Here is a 23,025-nt window from a genome sequence, read left to right on the forward strand (position 1 = left end):
GGATAGTACTGACGTAAGTTATTATTGTACTGAAAGGGTACCTAAGGCCTAAAAAGCTCTTGCCATGAAAATACACTGTCCACCAGCCAGCAGAATCTACTAGCTGATCTCTTCTGGAAGACTAGCTTTGTAAAAAGCTCGGCAACAGCTACATTTTTCTGCTAGGCAGGCTTGTCCAGCTCAAAGAGAGCTGCAAATACTGACGTGTTTGTTCTGCACAGAAATCGGTGCTTTCAGGTCCACAGAAACTGCTACATAAAGATCCCAAGCATTTCTAAAAAATCTGCCCCTATTTTGCTATTTATGTTGTTCTGATACTGTACATGGAGCCGAACAGTATACGTGCAATGCCTGCTTTGATTTTTTTCTGGAAGATTATTTGATCTTTCCCTGTTGCACTTCCAAATAGAAGACCAAATTTTGAGCAGAGCTCAGACTGGGATAATAGAGTAACCTGGCTGTACTGTCAGAAAATATGTCACTGTACTGTTGGCAGGGTTAAGGATCCAATCCTGCACAGGATAATTTGATGTAAAATGGGGGAGATGCAGAAAACTTCTAATAAATTTTTTGTTCTTTTAGATGAAGATACAATAACACAGAACCCAGATTCTAGAGTCATCTGAGCACCCAGTTTCTTTCTTATCCTTTTGCATCTGTTAGTGTTGCCACTCTCCATTAAAGTTCAAATTAAGATTCAAATTAGATGTGTCCATTAAAAAATAGAAGAATGACTTTTGCATAAAGGAATTACTAACAGTGGTAATCTCAGTATTGGACTCTCTTGATGTTGGGCTTTCTGACTGTGATAGTAGGGGCACTTCTGGAAGAACAGGTGCAAGAAACAGTATTTTGCAAAAGGAAAGATGAAAAAAACATACTAAAGGATATGCATCCAGCACTTCCAGAGAATTTAAAGCCCTCTCGGGGAATGGCATTGCATGAGACACCATTACAGTGAGGGGTGAAAAGAAGGAAGAAAGGAAGAAGGAAGCAAGCTCCCCGTGGGATCATAAGGTATGTGCACCAAGTCATATGAGAGGACATGATACTTAGCTGTCCCCAAAGAAATTTGCCTCACAGCAGGGCCAATTTAAGCGTGGGGCTTTTAGTACCACCGTGTGTCTCCTGCTTTGATGCCCTTCACACCTGGTAGAAATAACCTGCAGAAAAGGCTGAGGCAGAGAAATAGGAGGTGTGAATCAAATGACCAAATCTTACGCTTTGAGCAGGAGTTACACTGATTTTTTGTACACCATCAATTCCTCCTAAACAACTGCAAAACTGTCAGAAAAAAATTAAGCTGTTCAGTGTGACGGTCATCCACTCATGACAAAAACCTGGCTCAGCAAAAGGACTCCATACGCTGCCTTATGACAACGAAATGGAACAAAGCTCTCTCCCATAACACAGCCGTGAAAGGCTTTGAGCTTGGCCTCTGAAACTGCAAAGCGCTCGTTTTGTTGCCTGTGGATAAGATTTTAATCCACTGAGCAAAAGCTGGACATTGCTCTCTTTTATTCTGGCCATTCACAACTGCAATGCTTGAAAAGAAAACATCTCCTCCCCCTTCCCTTTGCTCCTCCGAACTGCTGACAGGCCCAGGAAAGGCAGCACCAAGGCGGAGCTATTGGGTTTTATTTAGTTCAGTGCAGCAGATGATGCGTTTAGTGCCACAAACTGCCCCAGAGTCAAGTCCTAATCACCTGGGGGCTGATTATGTTCTTTTCTTCCTCCCCAAGCCCCCCAAACATATTTCCAACCCGAAGTGGAGAGACAGGCACCTACACCAGAGGGGACCACAGGATCCCACAGCCATCCTGAAGCCATGCACAGGAGCAGTTTCCTTCGCGAAGTGCGCAAGGAGAAGTACGAGCGGTCAGATACCTATGATGAGCTGCAAGGAACCCCCGAGTTCGACAGCTTGGCCCGGGCCCAGGGCCTGGAGAACCTGCAGGAGCTCAATGAGCGGTTTGCCAGCTACATCAACCGGGCCCGCGTGCTTGAGCAGCGCAACACTATCCTCCGGAAGCAGCTGGAGACTTTCCAGCGCATGGATGAGCTGGTGGGCTTGGACGAGGCCTTTGCTGGGCAGATTGAGTTCAGCCGTCAGCGTATGCGGGAGCTGTCATCTGACCGAGCCAAACTGGAGCGCGAGAAAAAGGACGCCCAGCGCATGCTTGATGAGTACAGCAACAAGTAAGGTGACTGGCGCTACGGGGCCAGTTTATCTCCCACGGTAGCTAGCAGATCAGAGGTACCCACTTCATACAGGCTCCTTCTGCCAGCCTCTCGGTCCAGCTGGATGCATCTCTGGGGGAGGACAGAGAGGTATTCCTAAGCAGTATTGCTTTCAAACGCTAACAGGATAGGAGCCCTTGCCCAGCTACCCAAGGGAAAAGCTGGCTGATAGTAGTATGCATTCAGTAATCAGTGAGAAAAGGTCAGTAAAAGCAGGCCAGCATCAAGCAAATGATGCACAGCTGCTTGCTTGAAATCCCTGTGCTTGAAAGCAAGTAAATCCTTCAGTGGGAGCCAGGGCAGTCACCTGGGGAAGGATGTGGCTCTAGACTGTAACAGTTCATCATCCTTTCCAAGGCAAGTGAACAAAGAAAAATATGTGGTATTGTTTTCACAACTCTCTTTGTCATAAGTATGGGTTTGTTTGTTAGCTGCTTCTCTTGCATGGATGGTGTCTCTTCACGTTCAGACTTGTAGCCCACAGCCAGATCGTGTAAGCCCACAGTGGACGATGATGTGCCAGGACTTAGGGAGCTCCAGTTCTGCATTTCATGAACTCACTGCTACAAGAGTGGCCAATCTCCCGCTCCTGCCTGCAGCAGCAGGCCTTCTAAGAGGCACACGTAGGTTGCTGTCACTCATTCGCTTTAGGAGGATTGTGCTCTGAGCTGCAAAGAGGAGAGAACCTGATTAGAAAACAAACATGGCTTGAAGTGAGCCTCATATCTGAGCAGCACACAGTTACAAGAGCGCAAACCATCTCCTAGAACATGTAGGAGGACATCTCTGAGAAGCTCTTACTTACAGGTACTATGAGGTACCTGGGCCAGTTTGTGCATCTGGATGTTTAACCTTTATGTTCACTGCAGATATAGGATGAGAGGAAAGTAAATAAACTTTTTCCTGATATTGGAAGATGATTTACCCCCATTGTCACATTTTCTTCACTGTATCCCTCTATTTTCTTCTCGTGCTCTTAAAGCAATACTTATAGGAAGAGATTTCCCTTAACTTTGTCTCTCTTTAACTTCATTGGCAACCTAAATCAAAGAGCAGGGGCCTTAGGGCTTGGAACGTATGAGTGCATCCAGAGATGTACAGTCCGTCCTCTTCAGCAACATCTAGTTCTTGCTGCCATCACTACATATCAAGTCACAAATGATAGGGTCAACACCTGTTCTAGTTTTGGCAGTGTTGCTTAATTACACAACAAGATTTGGTAAGCGTTGCTCATAAAAGGATGACTAGGGGTGGCTGCTCATGGGAGAGAAGGGTCTTGTCTATGTGTTTCTTACGGGCCAGATTTTTTTTTCCCAAACTTCTATGTCATTAGTCAAGCCAGGCACTTTTGATGGTATGGAGGCTGAAGAGGAGTTTTTCATCCTTCACACCAAGGGATGAGGGGTGAACTCCATATAACATGCTATAGCTTAGACACATTTGTCACTGACAATGTTGGGAAGCAGAAAATTCAAATACTTTCAAGAAACACAGTCTTGGTGGAAGTTCAGCCACTCACAGGCAATCCTCACCAGACTCACCAGAAACGTTTTTAATAGAGTAGAAGGTGAATCATCTGGAACTCTGTCTTACTGCTGCTGAAATACAAGTCACTCAAAACTGTGGCCCTTGTCTCCATTACAGACTTTCTGTCTGACCTTGGCCACATCGCATGACTTTTTGGTCTGCTCCTCCGCTGACATTTCCTCTGCTCTGAACAAGTAAATGCAAGAGAGCTAATATTTTCCTTCTCTGTCTCCAATCATTTTGCTGGAAATAGCCAGAAAAAAGGATGTGAGATAATTGACATCAAGGCCATCTGTGTCTTTAGGCCATGGTTTGATGATACGTTGGTATCAGCAGCCATACAGTCTTAAAATATTCTCATCCTATCCTCCCAAGCCCTACGCACTTCTCAGCTGAACACACCGCCTGCTCCACTGTGCCGCCACAACTATTCATGGGACCACCCTAAGATTTGAATCAGGAGAATGAGCCAGCTAAAAAAATAAAAAAATAAAAAATAGTATCTCAAATCCAGTTCACCAGACTGCCACACAAACAGCCCATGGGGACTCTGAGCTATGGCCCAGATATAGAAATACCAAACTCTGATCTCTTTCTCATTCGAAAGTAGAGAATAGCACATCCAGGTGCAAAGAGACTTAATACTTGAAATGGTCAGCTGTTAGTGATCACCTAACTCGGTGTTAGCGAATAATAACCCGATTATACAGTTTTGTATTCAAATAATTATGAGCATGAAATTCAGCTATGAACCAATGCTGTAATTTAACTGTCTACTCTGATACTTTTTCATACATTTTTATTACACAGTGTCCATGAGATTTTGACTGAATTCAGCACATGAATGTCTAGCTGCATATTCATTGAAAATATGTGCATATATCAAACTGTACAGAAATATGCAGTGGTCGTACATGTGTGAGCAAAAATGTGTTATCTGTGCCTGGAGTATTTCAGGGGGAAAAAAACAGTGCAGTGAAATACACAACTCTCTCCATAAGTTAAAATTTGATTTCAATAGCTTGTCTGAAACTGACACGAAAAAATTAGCAATGACGATCTTTTAATGGATTCCTGTTTCCACCTGAGCGTTTTGTGGATTAACTTAACTGCCTGTATACTTCCCCCATTAATAGGATTAACTATCTGACACACAGTCATTTACTTTTATTACAGAAGCTTTACATGAGTTCTAAATAGGTAGGGAAAAAAACAGGATAGGGAAAATGTGGGGGAAAGACAGTCAGAGAGGAGGATATCTTTTTTTTAAAGTGAGATTTATGACCTGTTACAGTGGTAATGAGTGACTTAGAAAAACTGGATTGTGTCTGGTCATGCAGACTGAACATGTGCTGCAAAACATTGGAAGCAAAGTATCAGATCGAAAGAAATAATAATGTGTCCTACTGAACATGTACTTATCATTCTGGCTGGAAGAAACAGCTATGCAATAGTCCACTTAACCCATTCGGGATAACATTTACTTGTTAACACTGCTCTTGTGACAAGCTCTTCAAAAAGCACATAACAGAGTTGCTGCATATCACTGATTTTATTTCTGGTCCTGGGATGTGTGCTCAGCGGCAGGAAGCAAAGGTGGAAGGTAAAAGGGAACTTTGGCTACCTCTAAGCCAACAAAAGTTAGAAGTTAAAAATTAAAGTTACACAGGCACATTATAACATAATGGCAGTAGCTCCTTTTAAACCAAATTGCATTCAGATTACATCATGAAGTGAATTTGGGGTTTGTGTTTGTTTGGGTTTTTTTCTCCTGGGAACTGCTGAATTTGATCTGAAGACAGACATGAAAGTTTCCTCAGTTTGAAAAGAACTGGTTGGTTTCTGAGTTGCAGGTATGAAAGCAAGGCCAGCGCTCTGACATTCTGCACTCTGCCTTCTCACCTGTTTTTAGCTCAAAGGCATTTTGATGCTTTGCTTTAGGTTATTTAAAATTATAAATAAACTATCTAAACAAAATATGGGAGAAATAATATTCCGTGATGTTTTAGGGCCTTGCCACGCTACTGAAATCAGAATTATTCCAGTATTGAAGATCTGCTTAAGTCTCTATGCAGCTTATCCCCCATGCAAAGGGGGGATGCAGGGATCACTAACTCGTTGGCTTTCTATGTAGGAGTAACTTTATTCAGTAAGATGTTATAGATGGGTGATCATCCTAAACTGGAAACCCAGACAGGACTGTGAATATATGCACAATTTTTATTTATTTATTTAAATAGTATTTTAAATGCAGCTGCAAGTTTGATCTTTAGAAAGTCCCCTGTACTTCTCTCTAGAATCGGTGGCCTTCTGCAGCCACACACTTCACAGACACCCTCTCAGTCTGGTCTCACCTAGAGTGAAAGTATAGTTGGGACGCTTTCAAATATATCAGGGTGCTATGAAACTGACAGTGACTATAATATTAGAAATTTAGAAATATCCTTTATTTCTAATGGGATAAAGTCTACTATGAGGTAAACCGACTCTTCTGTGATACACAACCTGTGTAAAAACTCCTAAAAATGGCTCTGATGCAATTATATCTCTCAGAAGATGTCCCTTCAGGTTCTTTTGTCCCTGTTTTTAAATAGAGAGAATAGGATTTCTTCTAAGTAATAGGAAATGCAAATGTTTTCCGTAGTCTATTTTTGATATTTTAAATATCAAATGTATATTGTCTTATGTGAAAATATGAAGTATTTCTTCCTTAAGTGTGAGGTAAGAGAGCTTTGTTCACAAGAGCGTAGTTCTGCAACTGAGCTAAATAGACTAAAGCTTCTGAAGTGCTACAAACCAGAAATTGTGGAAGAAACATATGATCACCACCTAAACTAATCCATTCGGTAACAGATAAATGTAAATATGTGCAGGGAACCTTCAAGTGAGTGGGAACAGGAAAGCAGACATGTGGCATATGTAACATGCATTGAAGTTCTCTACTGAAGCTCCCTCTAAAACTCATCTTCCTACCTGGGCAATATGTTTTCTTGTATGCTGAAAAGCTCACCACATTATTACATGTAAGATAATGTCCAGAAAACCTGCCAGGGAATGGATGTACAGCAAGCCCAGCTGGGAGAAGACAAGAGTTAGGAAATATCAGAAACATCCACTAACAACCAAAGTAACATTTTTTAAAAACACCTGAACGGAACACATCAAAAGCCATTGAGGCACATCTCTATATGCAACTCGTGGAAAGTTTTTGCCAAAAGGTTCCTGCAGCCCTTCTGTACCACAGAGGAAATCTAGGCTCAGCAGCTCAAAAGTCCTGCATAAACAAGCCATCCTGAGGCCCAGATGTTACCTTTCAGATTTTAAGTTGGCATCTGAAACTTCCAAGTTCGCTTGGAAGATCCGGGCCAACAACAAATGTGATGGTCACAGCATGCTCTGCAGAAATGCTAGCTCATGAGGCCAGCTCTGCAGAGAGGCACAGCGGTGTGACTGTTGTCAGAGAAGAGCTGAAGGTGGTGGAACACTTTCTGTTTCAATGTGCGGAGGTGTAACAGGAGCATAATTCTAAAACTGAGTATCACAATAGAAAGCTTCTTGCTCTAAAACCTCTTGGTCTAAAAGCAATTAAAAATTAATTATTAAACGAATATGCCTGCCTTGGTAGGAAGAAAGGTGTGGCAGGGTAGTACTGTCCTGTGTAACCTAGCTATCTGATAACACATCAGGAGTGGATAGAGATGATAAATGGATAGAGGAATCAAACCTGCCTGGTCATATGCAGGACTTTGAATGACTTTGCTGTTTCCCTCTCATCCCAGCCCTATATTTACACCACTGTTAAGTACACCAGCTCCATCAGGCTTTACTGTCCTGAGCCACATCTTGTGTTTGCAGTTTGCTGAAGTTGCTTTCTACTACCCAGGTCTATGTTCAGTAGACAGCAGATGGTAGTTTCACTGTACTAGCAAAGTGTGGGTTTCTTGATTCATTTTGAAATATAGAACATCTACTTCTTGCACACTAAGGATTAAAGGAATCTCTTAGAGTGGTGCATTGTGTACCTGTTAACTGGCAAATGTCTATGCCTTCCACTAACGCGAAGAATTTTAGCTCTTGCATCCCATTCTTCTATACACATTCACAATTTGGGAAAAAGATTTATAATTTTAACTAGACCTTTTAAAGCTACATTTAAACACAGTAGGGCCTGGAACTACTGTGTCTGTAAAATTAAATATGCATGAACCACTGGAAAGTGGATCTGATGTTCAAATTTATTTTTAAATCCTCTGTAGCCATTTTCATAGCTCTTCACATTAACATGAATAATTCAGACTATGTATCAGTGGAGATTTCTTTCTCTTGAAGTTGCAAAAAATATTGCTAGGAATTGTTTGGATGCAGTTCATGAAAGGACTAATTATGCTAATTTTATTGAGCTCCATTATTATAGCAACATTATATCTGTCTGTGGGAAACTTGAAAGGATTGTATTTCTCTCTCTGTGACATCCAGAAGGATGCTGGAACCTAGATGTTAGTGCCCTTGACTGAACAGGTTTAATTAACTTCAGAAATTAAAAGTCTTACTAATCGATCATTTCATTTAAAATTCATTCAGTGTTAATCTTGTGGGGTTTGTATGTAATATAATACCCTGGAAGTTGCTAGATACAGAGACTGGCCCTTGGTTGCCCGGCTGGCATGTTTGGATGCCAGGCCTCCTCCTGACCTAGCACACGTGGTGCTACGGCCCGTGGCAAGTGCTCCGAAATGTGTCCTGGAGCGTCAGGCGCTAGGCAGCAGCGAGTGTGTGCCGACACATGAAGGTGGGGCTGAGCCACAACAGCCCCAGTCCAGTCTTGGTGCTGCCACTGCTTCTCTGACTGCAGCAGCCAGGGGCTAACGCCTCCCCTGCTCCCGGGTCCACATCACGGGGAATTTTGTCTCGGGTTTCGGCAAGCCAAAAGAATTGTTATACTGCTAGAAGGTTTCAGTAAGGTTCAGTGGAGAGGTAGCATTTAGGTACCTCTTTATAGTAATTGGACTGCGAACTGAGTATCTGGCCACGGAGCATTGCTAGGATATATTGTGACCGTTTTTCCTTTGGAGGCGAGCCAGTCTGCATTGCGTCAGAGTCAGGGCCTGAATGAAACTGGTCGTGTCCAGTCCGCATCTCTCAAGAGCAAGCCCAGTCCATCTGTCAGCTGAAGAGAGGAAAAGGTGTTTACAGGCATTGCTGGAGCCTTGCCTTCCAAGCGGAGAAGAAGTCTGGAGCAGACTTCCCTCCTGGGTGCCCCAGTGTTTCCACGGGGCCAGCACCCCTGCCTACACAGGGGGCTCGGGGGGGTTGCCATATAGCTGTAAACCCACATGTGCTCCAGCAGAGAGCTTTTCAGTTAGAACTATTAACCTAGGAAGAGGAAAGTGAGGTAGTTTGAACCTTTAAAGCTCTGTTCCGCTTTGTTTAAAGCAGGCAGCCCCCTCCGCTGCCCTAGTTCTCGCGTGTGCCAGAAACAATTAATACTCCTTTTCTGAGCCCAGTAATAAAAAAGCATCATCACACCTTAAAACTACTTGCCTAGGTAAGGGGCACTTAAAAAAAAAGGCAAATGAACCAAGATTACAACTTTTAGCAGATGTCCTGTCCCTGTTCCGTGTTAACAGTGAAGATTTTGCCCATTTATTGTTAAATATTGGATCAGCAGCTCTACACCTGTCACACTCCTCTGACTGCAAGGCCTCATGGCTTTTAAGGTCCAGTTAAGGCTGACAAGCGACCATCTAAGAAAAAGAAGACCTCTTTTAAACATGTCTTGTTAGTTACTTGAAACTTGAAGTTTAACTTGGCTACAATTTGTTCACTTTTGGAGGGGCAGCCTCCAGGAAACCAGGGATTGTGTTTAAGTACAAATCCCGTGCACTTTTTGAAGCTGAGACACGTTCTCATGTGTCAGTATATTTGGGCTGTGGGATAGAAGTAACAGCTGGTGGAGAGAGAACAGAGCAGAGTTTGACTTGCAGCACTTCTCCTTTGGGATACAAGTGGCTTGTTGTGCTCTAAGGGTCTTTAACCAAAAAGTCCAGTGGAGCATTCAAAGTAATTAGCCATTGTACTTGTATATGTTTCAGCTTGCAGAGGCATGCACATTGCACCGTGAGATCTCTGAAGCATGTCTAAAAAGTCCTTAGCCCTTTTACGCTGAGCTTGTGGAGTACATCATTGAACATCACTTTAAAACAATCTTCCTTTAAAGGATAGTCACACAATGCTAACTATATATACATCTCAAGGCTGCCAAGTGGATTTATGGCTTTGTGACAGAGCAGTTATTTTGGTTATTGAGAGTAGAAGAAAGGATTCCTAAAAACTTCAGTCAGTGAAAGAAATTTCACTGATGACCTAGCAGCTAATCAGATTTGAGCAGGCCTGAATGACATCAGCCCTGAGAGTTAGACCCTGACTCTATTGGGTGGCTGTATCTTACTAGGGATGTAAACCCAATCTTTCACTGTAGGTATGTATTTGATTTTCATGAGCTGCCACAATCTGCTTCATTCTTGCCCAGCTGCCAGAATGCATCTATTTTAATGAAGTGCTTACTGTCAACTGCACACAAAAAAATCCGTAACATCAAAAATTTGTTGGACGTCACCTACTTAATAAATCACAGATACAAATGCAGTCTCACTTTAGAAGCTGAATATCCTTGGTTTTATACCTTGGAAGCAAACCCTATGTTACAACAATTTGTCCAAAAGACATTGGTTTAGATCATTAGAAGCCGAAGATCATCTTCAGTCAAAGAAGTCCAAGCAATCTGCGTATACCCAAGCTGTAAGTTGTCTGAAAACCACTGATTCACTCATCTATAAATGGAGACAGTGGCAAACAGATATGGCAGAGTTATTTCTTCATGACAATCTTAAATACAAGGGTGGCTTGGCCATTGGAATATCTTATCTCAAATGGAGCATGCAGGGCACACATGATGGGTAGCAGACCCCTTCTGTTCAGCTTTCCCAGCCGTGTTGAAAGACACAGGAATAACAGTGGTTGTTCATTCTTCAGGCTATAACAATAAGAAAGAAGAGAGGGTAACACGACCATTACAACTTTCTCCTTGATCTGTTCAGTCAATGAACTAGAAGAGTTGACTGTTGACTGGAGCAAGTTTCTCAAAAGCCACTAGAATGTCTGGGCTGCATCAAGGACTTCAGAAGACAGACAAGGGCAAATTTCTTTTGTGGTAATGATTTAAAAAAATTAAAAAAAAAAAACAGTTTGGAAGTTTCTCACTCTTTCCCTAAAAGGATTTCCTAGAAGATAATTCTAACTAACATACAAATAGAGAACCCTAATTCTTAAAGACTATGTGTCATGGTTCCTCATTTCAGAGAGAAACACAGGATACATCCATTATTCACTCAATATAGAAATATGCACATTTCACACTTCTTATGAACATTTTATGAGTGCATAATATTTGGTTAAATGCACTCTTTGCTAAGACTTGCACATGATTTTAACCAAACTAAAATGTGAGTTGGTATTAAAGAGGACAAAAAACTTCATCCTCAGACTAGCCTAATACATCATTATTCATATACAATCAATATGTGAAATTGCAACTTCTATGTTTAATGTCTCTGCCATTAAAATGGTTATTGAACAATATGAGGAACACTAGAAAACCAAGTGCAAAGTAATTATTTGCTAATGTGCCAATGTAGCAAATACCAACATAGTAACCACTGATGAATGGCAATGACTGTAATCCAATATTAAACCAATACATTTTTATTGTAAATAATTTACTTTCTGGAAAAAAATGATAGTGAATGTATGGCATTCTGTTGTCTTTTGCTATATAAGCGGAGTATAAGAAGGTAGTCAGTTCTGGAATTGCACTTAAAATCTGGGACCAAAAAATATGAAGCTAATGCATAAATAAATCTTTTGGGCCCTTTCAAGATTCATGTTCTGCTTAATGTGAAGCATATATTGTGCATGATATTACAGATGAAAATGCAGTTTGCAAGAGGATAAGCCACTCAACTTCATCTTCTTTGTCCTGCTTACAGGTATAAAAATGAATGTGAGTATCAGCAGAGGCTAAAAGAAACCCTTCAACGCCTTAATAAGGTGAGTCTGGGAAATGGAAAAGAAATGGTCTTCATCAGTTTTGCTGCAAGATATTTTGGGAATATGACTCATTTTTTTAGACAAGCATTTCTGAAATTTTCTCTCTGTCTCCCCAAACCCACAAAAAACAAGAGCCATGAAAGGCAATTCCACCCCACCTTACTGTATCCACATCAGATATTACTGTGTGCACAGAGCCAGGTTCTCAGTAGCATTCAGAAATTAGAGTAAGGTAAGGCATGAGAATTTGGGATCTTTCCTCATTTTCCTTTGAAATTATATCTTTTTAGATATGCTTACTCTTCAACGGCTGGCCAGCAGAAGCACTTTTTCAGCCATATTTTCAGGATCATGTTTTAATGGGTGTTGGGTATTTATGACTGCTTAGAGACTTTTGAGAATTCTTGTTGGTGCTTAACAGCATTTTTAAGCATCCAGATATTTTTAGTTTAATCCAATCTGATCACTAAGCAGACTCTTTTCTATCATACAGCCTGTTGCCCTACAGAAGCCTATGGAATACAAGTTAGATTCAGTAACGTGGTCTTTAAGTTGTAATTGCATCTATGAGAGTTGGTAGATTTTGGCTGTAAGGTGTGATTATGATACTACCAAGAGGAGAGTTCTGTTTTAGAGAGGTGCTGCTGATGTCAGCAGAACAGTGCAGCAGTTCTTTATAATAGGACAGATCTGGTTTTAGTAAGGCGCTGTAATGAAGAGACAAACTTAAGGTAAATAGCAGATCAGGAGAATGGATTTTAAACTTCTTTCCTTTCCTAGCAGCTGATAAGCCCTCTGGGCTTCTTTAAGTAATGCTTTATTTACCGGTGACTTCTAAACCCATGGCAAGCCTTCATGACAAGCATCACAGAAAGACCTTCCTCCACTGAAACCCTTTTAGTTGCCTTCTGGTTTATGCCTCTGGTTCTCAGTGGGACAGTTTTGGTGGAGAAAGCAGAACAAAGACCTTTCCAGAGTCAGTAGGTAGCATGTGAACTGCCTAGTGGGGAGAAACAGAACAACTGAATTTAAAGCATCAGTGTCAGCAGGATAGAAAGCTCCATGCAAGTATTCGCAGAAGAAAGATATGGGCCAGGAGCCAGCAAAGCAGAGGAAGGAAATAAAGAAGGAAACTTGGGAGAATGTTTCACTGCCACTTTTCCTCCATTTCTAGTTTTGTCATAATGTTTCTGCTACATATGGGATCTCACACGCATACTGTCTGTATGTGTATAATGTGTTTGCTCGACGCAGGTCATTAGCCTAAGAAGGGCTATCAAACCCTGGCAGTTTTTGGGACATAGGCAAGCCAGCACAGTGGTTAGTAATATATACTCCAGACAAAGCTATGAAGACAACATGAAACCTCTACAGCAGAACAAAGCTTTGCCTGTAAATCCTATGTGCCTACATCTTTCCATTATTCATATGACCTTCTAATTAAGAGTATTATGCTTTCCCTGCCCTTAAATTAAATAGACTTATTCGGTTCTTCATTGTTGCCTTCATTACTCCCAAATTACATAGAATTCTTTAATTAGTCATTGCTGCCTTCCTTTCACTAGAGAAACCTCACTGTCTTCATGACAGTTGCCTTCTTGATTAGCGTAAGCAAAAATTTCAGGAAGTGAGTCTTCTGCTCTGACTCTCCCATTTGCCTGTTTCTTTCTCCTACTCATGGGTAACTATTTGCAGCACGAAGAATTTAACTCCCAGTGTAGGACCAAATATGTATTTGCAATGGTGCTCATGCCTCATTACTTTGTTGAGTATAATCAGGCCAGGGATCATTGCCCTACAGGTATCTCCCAACCCCTATTTGCAGATTATTTATAATGATGCAGTTCAAAATAGGTGTTATATTTTGCATGATAGAGGATTACAGATTGGTGGTATTATATTAAAAAAAATTTTTTTTTTACCTTTTCTGAGTAATAAGAATATAATCAGTTGCAGATCTACATGGTCAATACCATGGCCAAGAGGAGGTACTGGTGGCTGTTTTTACATCACCAGTTTACCCTGTTCTCTGGCTAAATTAGCTGTGTAAAGGCCTGCTTAGTGTATTCCTGGAACACATTTTATCCACATAATCTAACATTTTAGTAATTGATGAAGTTTTATTACAGGTTCCACAACATTTGCAGAAAAAAAATATTCTGGAATAATAATAAATTATAAATAAATTTAACAGTGCGGATGCAGGCAGTTCAATACCAGGTGACTTCAGTAGTGGAGAGCTGAACATGTTTGATTTGCTAATATAGATGTAGCCTTACTGTCTAACACCTTCCCGTGAAACTGAGAGAGGAAACTGCTGAAGGATCCCAGCTGGCTCCCATGCCCTGAATCCGGGCGTTTGTTCTGTGAAGCGCAATGTTATCAAGCTTCTCGGTGAGAGCGCCAGCCGTTCTGACTGCTTGCCTAGAATCTCTTCACACCAGCAGTTTGGTTAATCTTGTTCTCAGGGTGCCAGCTAAGCCTCTACATCATTAAACAGTGTCTTAAAGAGATCCTGACAGACGAGGTATCGTAATGGGTGCAGTACCGGCCCACCCAGGCGCATCTTTGCTGCCTGGCTCACAGAAAAGCACCCACTATTTTCGTAAAGGTTTTTACAAGCAGCCGGCTTTGAGACATGAAGTTCTTGCTGCCTGGGAAAGGTTTGCAGGAGAGCACTGAGACTGTGATCTCTGCGCACAGGGAACAGGGTAAGAGCATTCCCCGCTGGCCTGCAGCACAGCCTTTCACGCCTTGCCGTTAATAGCTGCGGCGACGAGTCAAGGGCCTGCTCTGCCATTTTCCAAACACTGGGTTTGAGGCCTCTGCTTGTGCAATCAGTGATGTATTGTCCCGGCAGGCTGCTAGCATTTTATGCCAATTTAATACTGCTGACTGTGTAGGGCGCAGTGCAATGAAGCTCTAGTGGAGCTGGCACTGCATTATCGTGCGAATCAGCACACGAGAACGGTTTGGGGAGCTGGCGCAGAGTATCCAGAGCAGAACATAAATTTCTTCCTTGCTGGCCTAATCTGCTGAGGGGAAACAAAAAAACCAAACCAAAACAAAACAAAAGACTGCAAAGCAAAGCCATAAAGAAATGTTAGAAAAAAAACAGGCGGGGTAAGGCTCACTTATAGTACTTCCCCGCTGCCAGCAGAAAGCCTAAATGAAGGCCAACATTGACAAATATTTCAAATGCATATACCAAAGGTGGATGATCCGATCACCTGTTTTACCACATCTCTTTTTAGGAAGCACGTTTTTCACTGCAGTTGTTCACAGTCTTTAAGAGGGATAAAGAAAAAAAGAAGCAGAAAAGGCATTCAAGGTAGTAGTGTAACAAAAAAACACTCAGTAAAAATCCATGCTGTTTTAAAACAGAAATTCACAGGGAAGACTTCATGGAGCAGACAACAAACTTCAGAAGCCTTTGAGCTGATCTTTTTTGTCTTAGATATATTAAGTGTGTGATGATAGTAAGGGGGTGCTCTGTGGCTATTTAATGGCCAGATAGAGAAAGGTGCTGCTAGTGAGGTGGCAGACACAGAGAAGTACAAAACCTGGGTAACTTCTGCTTCTTTTTTTCTACTCATGTCATGGCATAACATTTGTATTCATTACATACTGATGAAAATCTTTCCTCTCCCCTTTATCGCCCTCCCCTAAGGCTTGTGCAAGTGGTTATTTTTGTATGTGCATGCACACTGGGCAGCACCCAACTCTGTACAGACTCCTACTGGTTTTGATGATGCAGCACATGGTATCCACAGCCCACACCCTCAGCCCTGCTCAGGACTTCATGAATTTTTCAAGAAGACTAGGGACCAGTATGATCTACTGCATAACACAGCTTTAGGTTATCACCACATGGCTCCCGCATTGATTTTGGGACCTAGAGTTGAAATATCAGTGTCACTTCTTCAATGTGAAATTTGCAAGTTGACTCTTGCTAAAGATCTGGCACATGTTTAGGTACCTTTAATAACGCTTTTCTTACTCAGAAGACAATTCCTCTCTGCATGGATTTGAGTCTACACATAAAGATAGGAAGAGCCCATTTACTATTCCTATCACAAGTGAATACCATATTGCCAATACGCACATCTAACAGTCTGGAATGTGAGTGGAGAAAACATGTTAGGGCACTAAGCACCTTTTTTTTTATAATTCTTTTTCTTTCTTAATGCAGAATCAGTACCATGACAGAAGATAATGCTGGTCATGTCGAAACCTTGAAGTCCCATGCTTCTCAAAGCTCCTCAGTCCCTTACTGGATGTGGTCAGCCCTTCCCAGCATTAATCCTCAGCTTCTAATCAGGTTTCCAAACAAAAAAGAAGCTATAACACCCTCTGGTTTGTTCCTAGCTCAGTGAAAACATGAAGAGTGATTTTGAGGAGCTGCACTTTACTGAACTAATCTCATAGGGAGAAAAATAAATAATAAAAAGCTCAAAGGAAAGTTTCCAAACCAGGTCTGTGAAACTGAGAAAGCCTGATTCATCTTCATTTGCTGTTAGCTTTTATCTGAGAGAAGAAAGTTATATTAAGTCTTCTATCAGTTCTATTTTCTACAGTTTGTCTTTCATCTTTGGAGTTGGGAAACAATTACTGGTGGAGTAAATAGAGATATTTTTATTTCCCCTGTACAAATGGCAGGAGCTGTTCTGCTTGAACAAAGCTATTTCAGTGACTTGTACTTCTTTATAAATAAAAAAAAGTTTATTTTAGTGTTTCCTTCTCCAACAAGCTCTAGGGATCCTCCATCACTGGTATTGGCCAGTGTGCTAGTGGGCCTCTTGGACATCCTGTGAGTTCTTAAATTTATTTTTTGAGGCAAATTCACCTGGGTATAAACCCTGCCTGCTAGAAGGGGTAGCTGGAGCTGGTGGGTTCATTTTCATGACTCCCCTCGGTCAATTTGTGGCTAAAGAAAGGAGGATTAATTTGACTGCCTCAGGCATAGCTAACAAGACCTTGAGCTGCTGGTGGTTTATCCAAGGCTGAGGCTAGGCTGCCTGCTCAGACTCTCACCAGACAGAGCCCCTGCTTTTGGTACCTCAGTACTGTGGGGCGCTCAAAGCCTGCCGTACAGATGACTGATTGCCGGGTCATTCCCTGTGCCGGGCTGATGTCCCGGACAAAGCTCAGTGATGAGGGATGGGTATGAGTCATGGGATTTCCACAGATGTTTGCATCAACATTTTGTTCAGGGCAGGTTCACAACCCCCAGATATAGCTTAGGCACAAAAGTCCATCTGATTGATTAACAATCAAGCTTCTGGAATGCCCATAATGTGTGACTTTATCTCAGGATAGAAAATGGGGCTTAATACACCAAGTGTTGTCTACCTGTGTTTATCATTCTTGCACAAATCCTAGCAAGGAAGCCATTGCACAAGTAGTTTGCTTCTTGCTACACATGTAGGCAATAAGTCATCATCGCTGGCTAAGTTTCTGTTTCAAAAGATGTGCTGGTGATTTGATATGTTACTAAGGATTGGTAATAATATCTTCTTGGAGATGGAAGTTAAAGTGCCTGGCATTGTCACATGTTAGCTTTCATACTTCATATCTCCCATCCCTCAGTTTGTGCTCAAATCCCATACCTGGGTGTGTGCAATTCAAGTCATAGATACAGAGACTTTAAGCAGAAGGACAGATGCTGGACAGAACACAGCTGGTTTCCTGCAGAATGCCTAAGATGTGACAGAAATATGCATGTACAAATATAAACTCAAGTTTTTTCAGTTGAAGAAGAATCAGTCTGGAAAATCAGAAAGCAATGATTCTGCACAGATCTAAGGGATTTCTCTCCCATAGTAAATGCTTGAAAATGCTGCTTAATCACATAGATCAACATTTTGGAATCAGCATCTAAAACAGAATGTTTTTTTGTAAGTTGAGTTAGTAGTAAATACTGTAAGATAAAGAAGAAAAAGTGTAGGCACTGTACTGTTTGATACAGAGCATCGTTAATGAAGCTAGTCTATTTGAAGCAGAGAAAAAAGCAGAAGTATTTTTCCCCTTTGAAGAAACATTTGGAAAGCTGAATGCTGGTTTTGCTTATTACATGCAGAAACAGTTGCTTATTGCTAATATCTAAGGATTTGGGGGCTCGCCCCCAAGTCACGCAACACTCTCATTGTTGCACTGATCTTTCTCTGAATAGGATGCCAAAGGACTGCAGCAAAGCAGCATGCATTCCTGATGACTGGCTCAGAATTTTCCGGTCTGGATCTGGCTGAGTTAGCTTGTTTGCTCACAATGCAGTTGCTAGCTCTAGAGCAGAGTGAGTCCATGAATGGCTTCATAACGTGTCAGCAAGCGTGGCTAAGAGACTCAATAGCATAATGAAAACAGCAAACAGCTACACATTTTTTAATAGTGCATGGTGTGCACGTGAAAGAAGAAAAATCCCTTCCTATCAGTCCTATGCTGTGCCTGTATATTTTAGTGTTTAATTTGCAAACCATGATCCATTCACTGAGACATATTTACAGATGGTAACCGCAAGTAGGTTATTTTAAAGAGACACCTTTAAATCTGTTTTTTTTTTTTTTCCTTTTTATCTCCTGTTCTTAGAAGCAACCTTGAGGGTGACACTGGCTGAACTCTTTCCTCCTTACCCCAGGGGTTTTTGTTTCTGCCCTTGTTTTAGGTTATGGCCTTGACATTTTGGAACACCTTAACAGAAATCACAGAACAGTTGTGGTTGGAAGGGCCTTTAAAGATCATCTAGTCCAACCCCCCTGCTCAAACAGGGTCACCTACAGCAGGTTGCCCTGGACCCTGTCCAGATGGCTTTTGAATATCTCCAAGGGTGGAGACTCCACAACCTCCCTGGGCAACCTGTTCCAGTGCTCTGTCACCCTCACAGTAAAGTTTTTCCTTATAGTCAGATGGAGCTTTCTGTGTTTTGGTTTGTGCCCATTGCCTCTCGTCCTGACACTCGGCACCTGATCCCGTCCTCTTTAGACCCTCCCTTCAGATGTTTATACACATTGGTCTTCTCTTCTCCAGGCCAAAGAGTCCCAGCTCTCTCAGCTTTTCCTCGTATGAGAGATGATCTAGTCACTAGGCCTTAGTGAAGGGCCACTAAGATAATTAAAGGACCAGTCTGGATCTTTATCACTGATTCTTTATTTGGGATATTAAAAAGGTGTCAAGATACATCCACTTCTGTCATATACACTAGAGAAATCAGTGCATTATTCTGTTGATGTCATATGTTCCAAATTCATGCACCATTGCAAACTTTAGCCTGAAAAACTGGTATTGCATAGTGTCTATTACTTGGCTTCCAGCACTCATGAAGCATATGGTAAATATATTTTGACAATGCCATTACTAAACTGTATTATAAATTATATCTGAGCAGAAAAACAGTGTGTAAAATAGGAAAACACAATGTATAAAGTTCCTGTTGTTAGTTGGTTTCATGGTGCTTTTTTCTTCCACTAGGCTTTAATTCTCTATGCAGGTTGTACCCATGTAAAAAGAATCATGTTCTGGATATGTGGCTGCTGTGTTCTTGGCTATCCAGCCTAAGTACTGAACGTGTCCCCTGTATCTGCATTGCAGGAAGCTGATGAAGCATTGCTGTGTAACCTGGAACTGCAGATTGAATCCCAGTTTCTGCAGGATGACATTAATGCCACAAAGGATAGATACAAGAAGGTAAAATCGGCTGAATTTGCCATTTTCTTTAGATGTTCTTTCTAGAGAGATGTGAAGCTTTGCCCTTATTCATGATCTGTTCTAGTGGCCAATTAAAGCAAGTCAAATATGTGTTCTGGTGGGTAAATACAGTGCTATATAATTTCACTGGGCACAATAGCTGCAGTGTGGGATTCGAGCCCAACAGGTAGATGGTTGCAGATCTCCAGACTGACTCAGGGACCAATGTCTACAGCTGCAGCAACATTATGAATCTGGTGACCTATTATCATGATTCAATCCACTTTGCTGGTCGAACTGTCTTGTGTTTCATGCTAAGCAGCCATTTCTTTCATCAGTTTTCCCAGTTTCTGGGCAGGGACATTCCAGGTAATAAGTCTGTGGCTATATGGTTAAGTTGCAGCCAACTTTAATTAATACAAGCAGCCCCTTCCTTCTCCTTCCTGAGAGAGTTGTGGGGTTTCATATCAGGCCAGTGTCCCATCTTTGCCACTCTTGAAAGAAAAGACTCATTTGGTTCCTGTGGCAAACCATGGAGTAAAATCTGCTCCAGCTTCTTGCTGCCTGTGGCTCCAGGAAGGACTGGAGAGACAAGTCTTGGTTTTGCTGAGCATGGCCACAGTGAGAAAAGTCTTTTTTTTGGGACCATTTGCAAAGATATTTGTGGTCATCATTTTGAAAATCTCTTCTCAAATCACAAATCACATAATCTTTAATTAAGGATGTGAAACATATTGTCTTTTAGCCAAACATCTGTAATATACTCTCAGCATGATTAAACTGTTAGCACACATGCATTTGAATTCAGGCCTAGAACTGCATGCAAAAACCCAAGTCTGAACCTGACCCAGACTTTTATATGTTGAAAGAAATAAATAGCAAGAAATAAGCCCCAGAAGTGTAGAACATTGAAAAGAATAACTTGTTATAGCAATTTCTAGTGTAAATGATTTTTACTTCTCAACAGAATCTTATGGAAATCCAGACCTACGTCAACATCTTACAGCAGATCATCCAGACAACTCCTCGTGTGTCCCCTATAACTGCTGGCCTAGCTGAAGTAAGTTTTCCAGTCAGTAAATACATGCTGCACAGCTGGCACTAATTAAGAAAGAGTCAATGTTATTCCTAAAGCATCCCAGATCCTCTAGCTAACGCCCACTCCAAGATGAGTAGGGAACTGCAACTGTAAATATTGAATACTGAGTGATCACAAGAGAAAAACTAATTGTAGCTTGGAAAACTGAAGTGATCAGGAGAAGAGAAACTGCCGTTAGTCAAGCGCATCCCAGGGTATATATTAGCCCATGCTTAAAACGTCTAGTTCAAAAGCAGCTGAAGTAGTTATGCTTCCTATTTGAGGAAGAGGTGGCAGGAAATATGAGTATGTACAGTTAGAGTAGACCTTGTCCTGAGGGGACAAGATGTGGTGAAAATTTGAAAATCAAAAAAATTGGTACAGCCTGGATGACAACTTGGCAGATTCTCGCCAATGTAAGTAGGTATGCCAAGAATATTTATTTGTGTGAGAATCATATGAACAGCTATTTCTATAGGATCTATTTTCAGCAGTCACGCTTGTACAGTGCTGCCATTTGATATTTTTTATTCTTAAAGTTATGCCACAAGGGTTTTCTTGAGGTCTGATCCCCATCTTTCTGTTTGTCTTTATGGTTTATTTCCAGCAGTAGAACTTCTTTAGATGCTTTTAAAGAATGCAACATACTTTTTCCATGCATATTGTTGTTTTTTTCAATCAGGAAAAACTGATAGCTGAGAGGAGAATCCCCATTCTGCAGAGTCAGCTGGAGGAATACAAGACCATTCTTTGCCAGCTACAGACACAGAAATATAAACTGCAGACAGAGGTACCGTCATAATTGGCCATACACACTACTATGACTCTCATAAACCCTATTGTTCCTATGGCCACACAATACAGCCTGTGTAGCCTATACTGGGGTCTTGGGAACACAAATGACCTGGAGACTTGGAGGTGTGTTTTCTTTTTAGTTTTCAGGTGTTTCACCCCCTTTTCTCAGTGGCCCAAATCATTGTTTTTATATGGTCAGTCAGGGCTTTGTGATAGATGTAGCCACAGTGAAGACATCTTCACTTTGGCAGATTAGCTTGTGGAAGAAGGTTTTCCATCATGACTGGATGCCTGAGGGACAGTGTCAGCAAGGAGGCTGAGGACTGAAGAGTCACACAGTGGCTGGCTCTCACTTACCTTTGCTCGGGCTGGAAACATACTGGCAGCACAGAGAAACTGGCCCCTTGAAAAATGATCAGGGAGATTCAGACCTCTGTCACATCCTTTCTATCAGTGCCACATTGCATGTTGAGCTTGATGTGAGAATGTCTGGGTGAGATCGAGTAGTCTGCGTGCAGGACTGACTTGGTAATCAACACTGAATGTCCTTTAAAATGTATGTCAAGCTACATTTGGCATCCTGTGTTCATCCCTGTCGCTAATACCTGCTAAATCAACACCTGACCTGTGCTTACAGACTACCAGCACCAAAAAAATATGCTTTTTGCAGACTGATGATTTGCAGAAAATGACTGACCAAAACTTTTTCTCTTTGCTCCTTTCCATCTCCCAACTAAACCTGCTGTAAACCAGCCTTCTTCCTCCAGCCAGCATCTTCTAATGAGAGTGTGGTACAAGCAGGAGGGGAGGTGGGAGAGAGACACGGAGTAGCAGCTAAAGGCTGTAATGGATAGAAGACAGTTCTGCACAATGGAGAATGTCAGATCTACCTCCATGCAGTTGAATGTTTTTTCAGGAGATGGGGTGGAGAATCCTTATGCCCTGCAAGTGCAGCCACCTTTGTACCTTCAGCTTTCTCTCCTGTTAGGAGAGGGTATACTGGCATAAAACACCGTGTGGAGATTTTGGACTCCTCTGGACAGCCATAACAGAAGCTCTAACTTCCTGAGGGTAACCTTTCTAGCTAGGGTACACAGGGATGGTGCTGCCCCTTCATCTTTTCCTCTGTCTCTTTTTCATGTCTGATGATCTGGTGAAAAGTATGCATACACCCAGGGAAGAGCAAGAATCTATACAGTGACAAGTGAGATCCAGGGGAGAAAATCAACTTTCAAAAGGCACTATTTGGGGAATTAATCAGGCTAATTTCAAAAGCGAATCTTAATGTTCCATTTAGAAAAAGTTTATTAATTGATTCATTGTAATGCATCGAGATTAGAAGAGTGAAATAACTTCACAAGCCGATGACTTGCTTATAATGCTGTAGACTGGATTCAGTGACTGAGGCATGCCCTAGGTCCTTTTTTCTCCTGCTTCTGGGCATGAGAACCACATTGCAGAGAGGTTATAGAGCCCACCTTTTGACCACAATACACTAGGAGGGTCTGGGTGCATTCTTACACTGCAATATTACCAAATTAATGTCAAGGAACTTAGTCTCCTAAATTTAGGCTCTTAAAAGGTTTTTGAAAATCTTG

General features: G+C 41.6%; 1 protein-coding gene across 1 annotated transcript in view; it reads left to right on the top strand.

Moving 5' to 3' along the window:
* The first annotated feature begins 1,681 nt into the window (after positions 1–1,681).
* Positions 1,682–23,025, top strand: part of BFSP1 (beaded filament structural protein 1) — a 28,222-nt gene continuing 6,878 nt past the window's right edge. Inside the window, exons 1-5 of the mRNA XM_013957181.1 lie at positions 1,682–2,199; positions 11,814–11,874; positions 19,459–19,554; positions 20,522–20,614; positions 21,315–21,422. Of these exons, the coding sequence (XP_013812635.1) occupies positions 1,829–2,199; positions 11,814–11,874; positions 19,459–19,554; positions 20,522–20,614; positions 21,315–21,422 (729 nt within the window). The 5' untranslated portion in view covers positions 1,682–1,828. The remainder of the gene's footprint in view (positions 2,200–11,813; positions 11,875–19,458; positions 19,555–20,521; positions 20,615–21,314; positions 21,423–23,025) is intronic.

The sequence above is a fragment of the Apteryx mantelli genome, chromosome 3 (assembly GCF_036417845.1).
Source record: "Apteryx mantelli isolate bAptMan1 chromosome 3, bAptMan1.hap1, whole genome shotgun sequence".
Classification (NCBI taxonomy): domain Eukaryota; kingdom Metazoa; phylum Chordata; class Aves; order Apterygiformes; family Apterygidae; genus Apteryx; species Apteryx mantelli.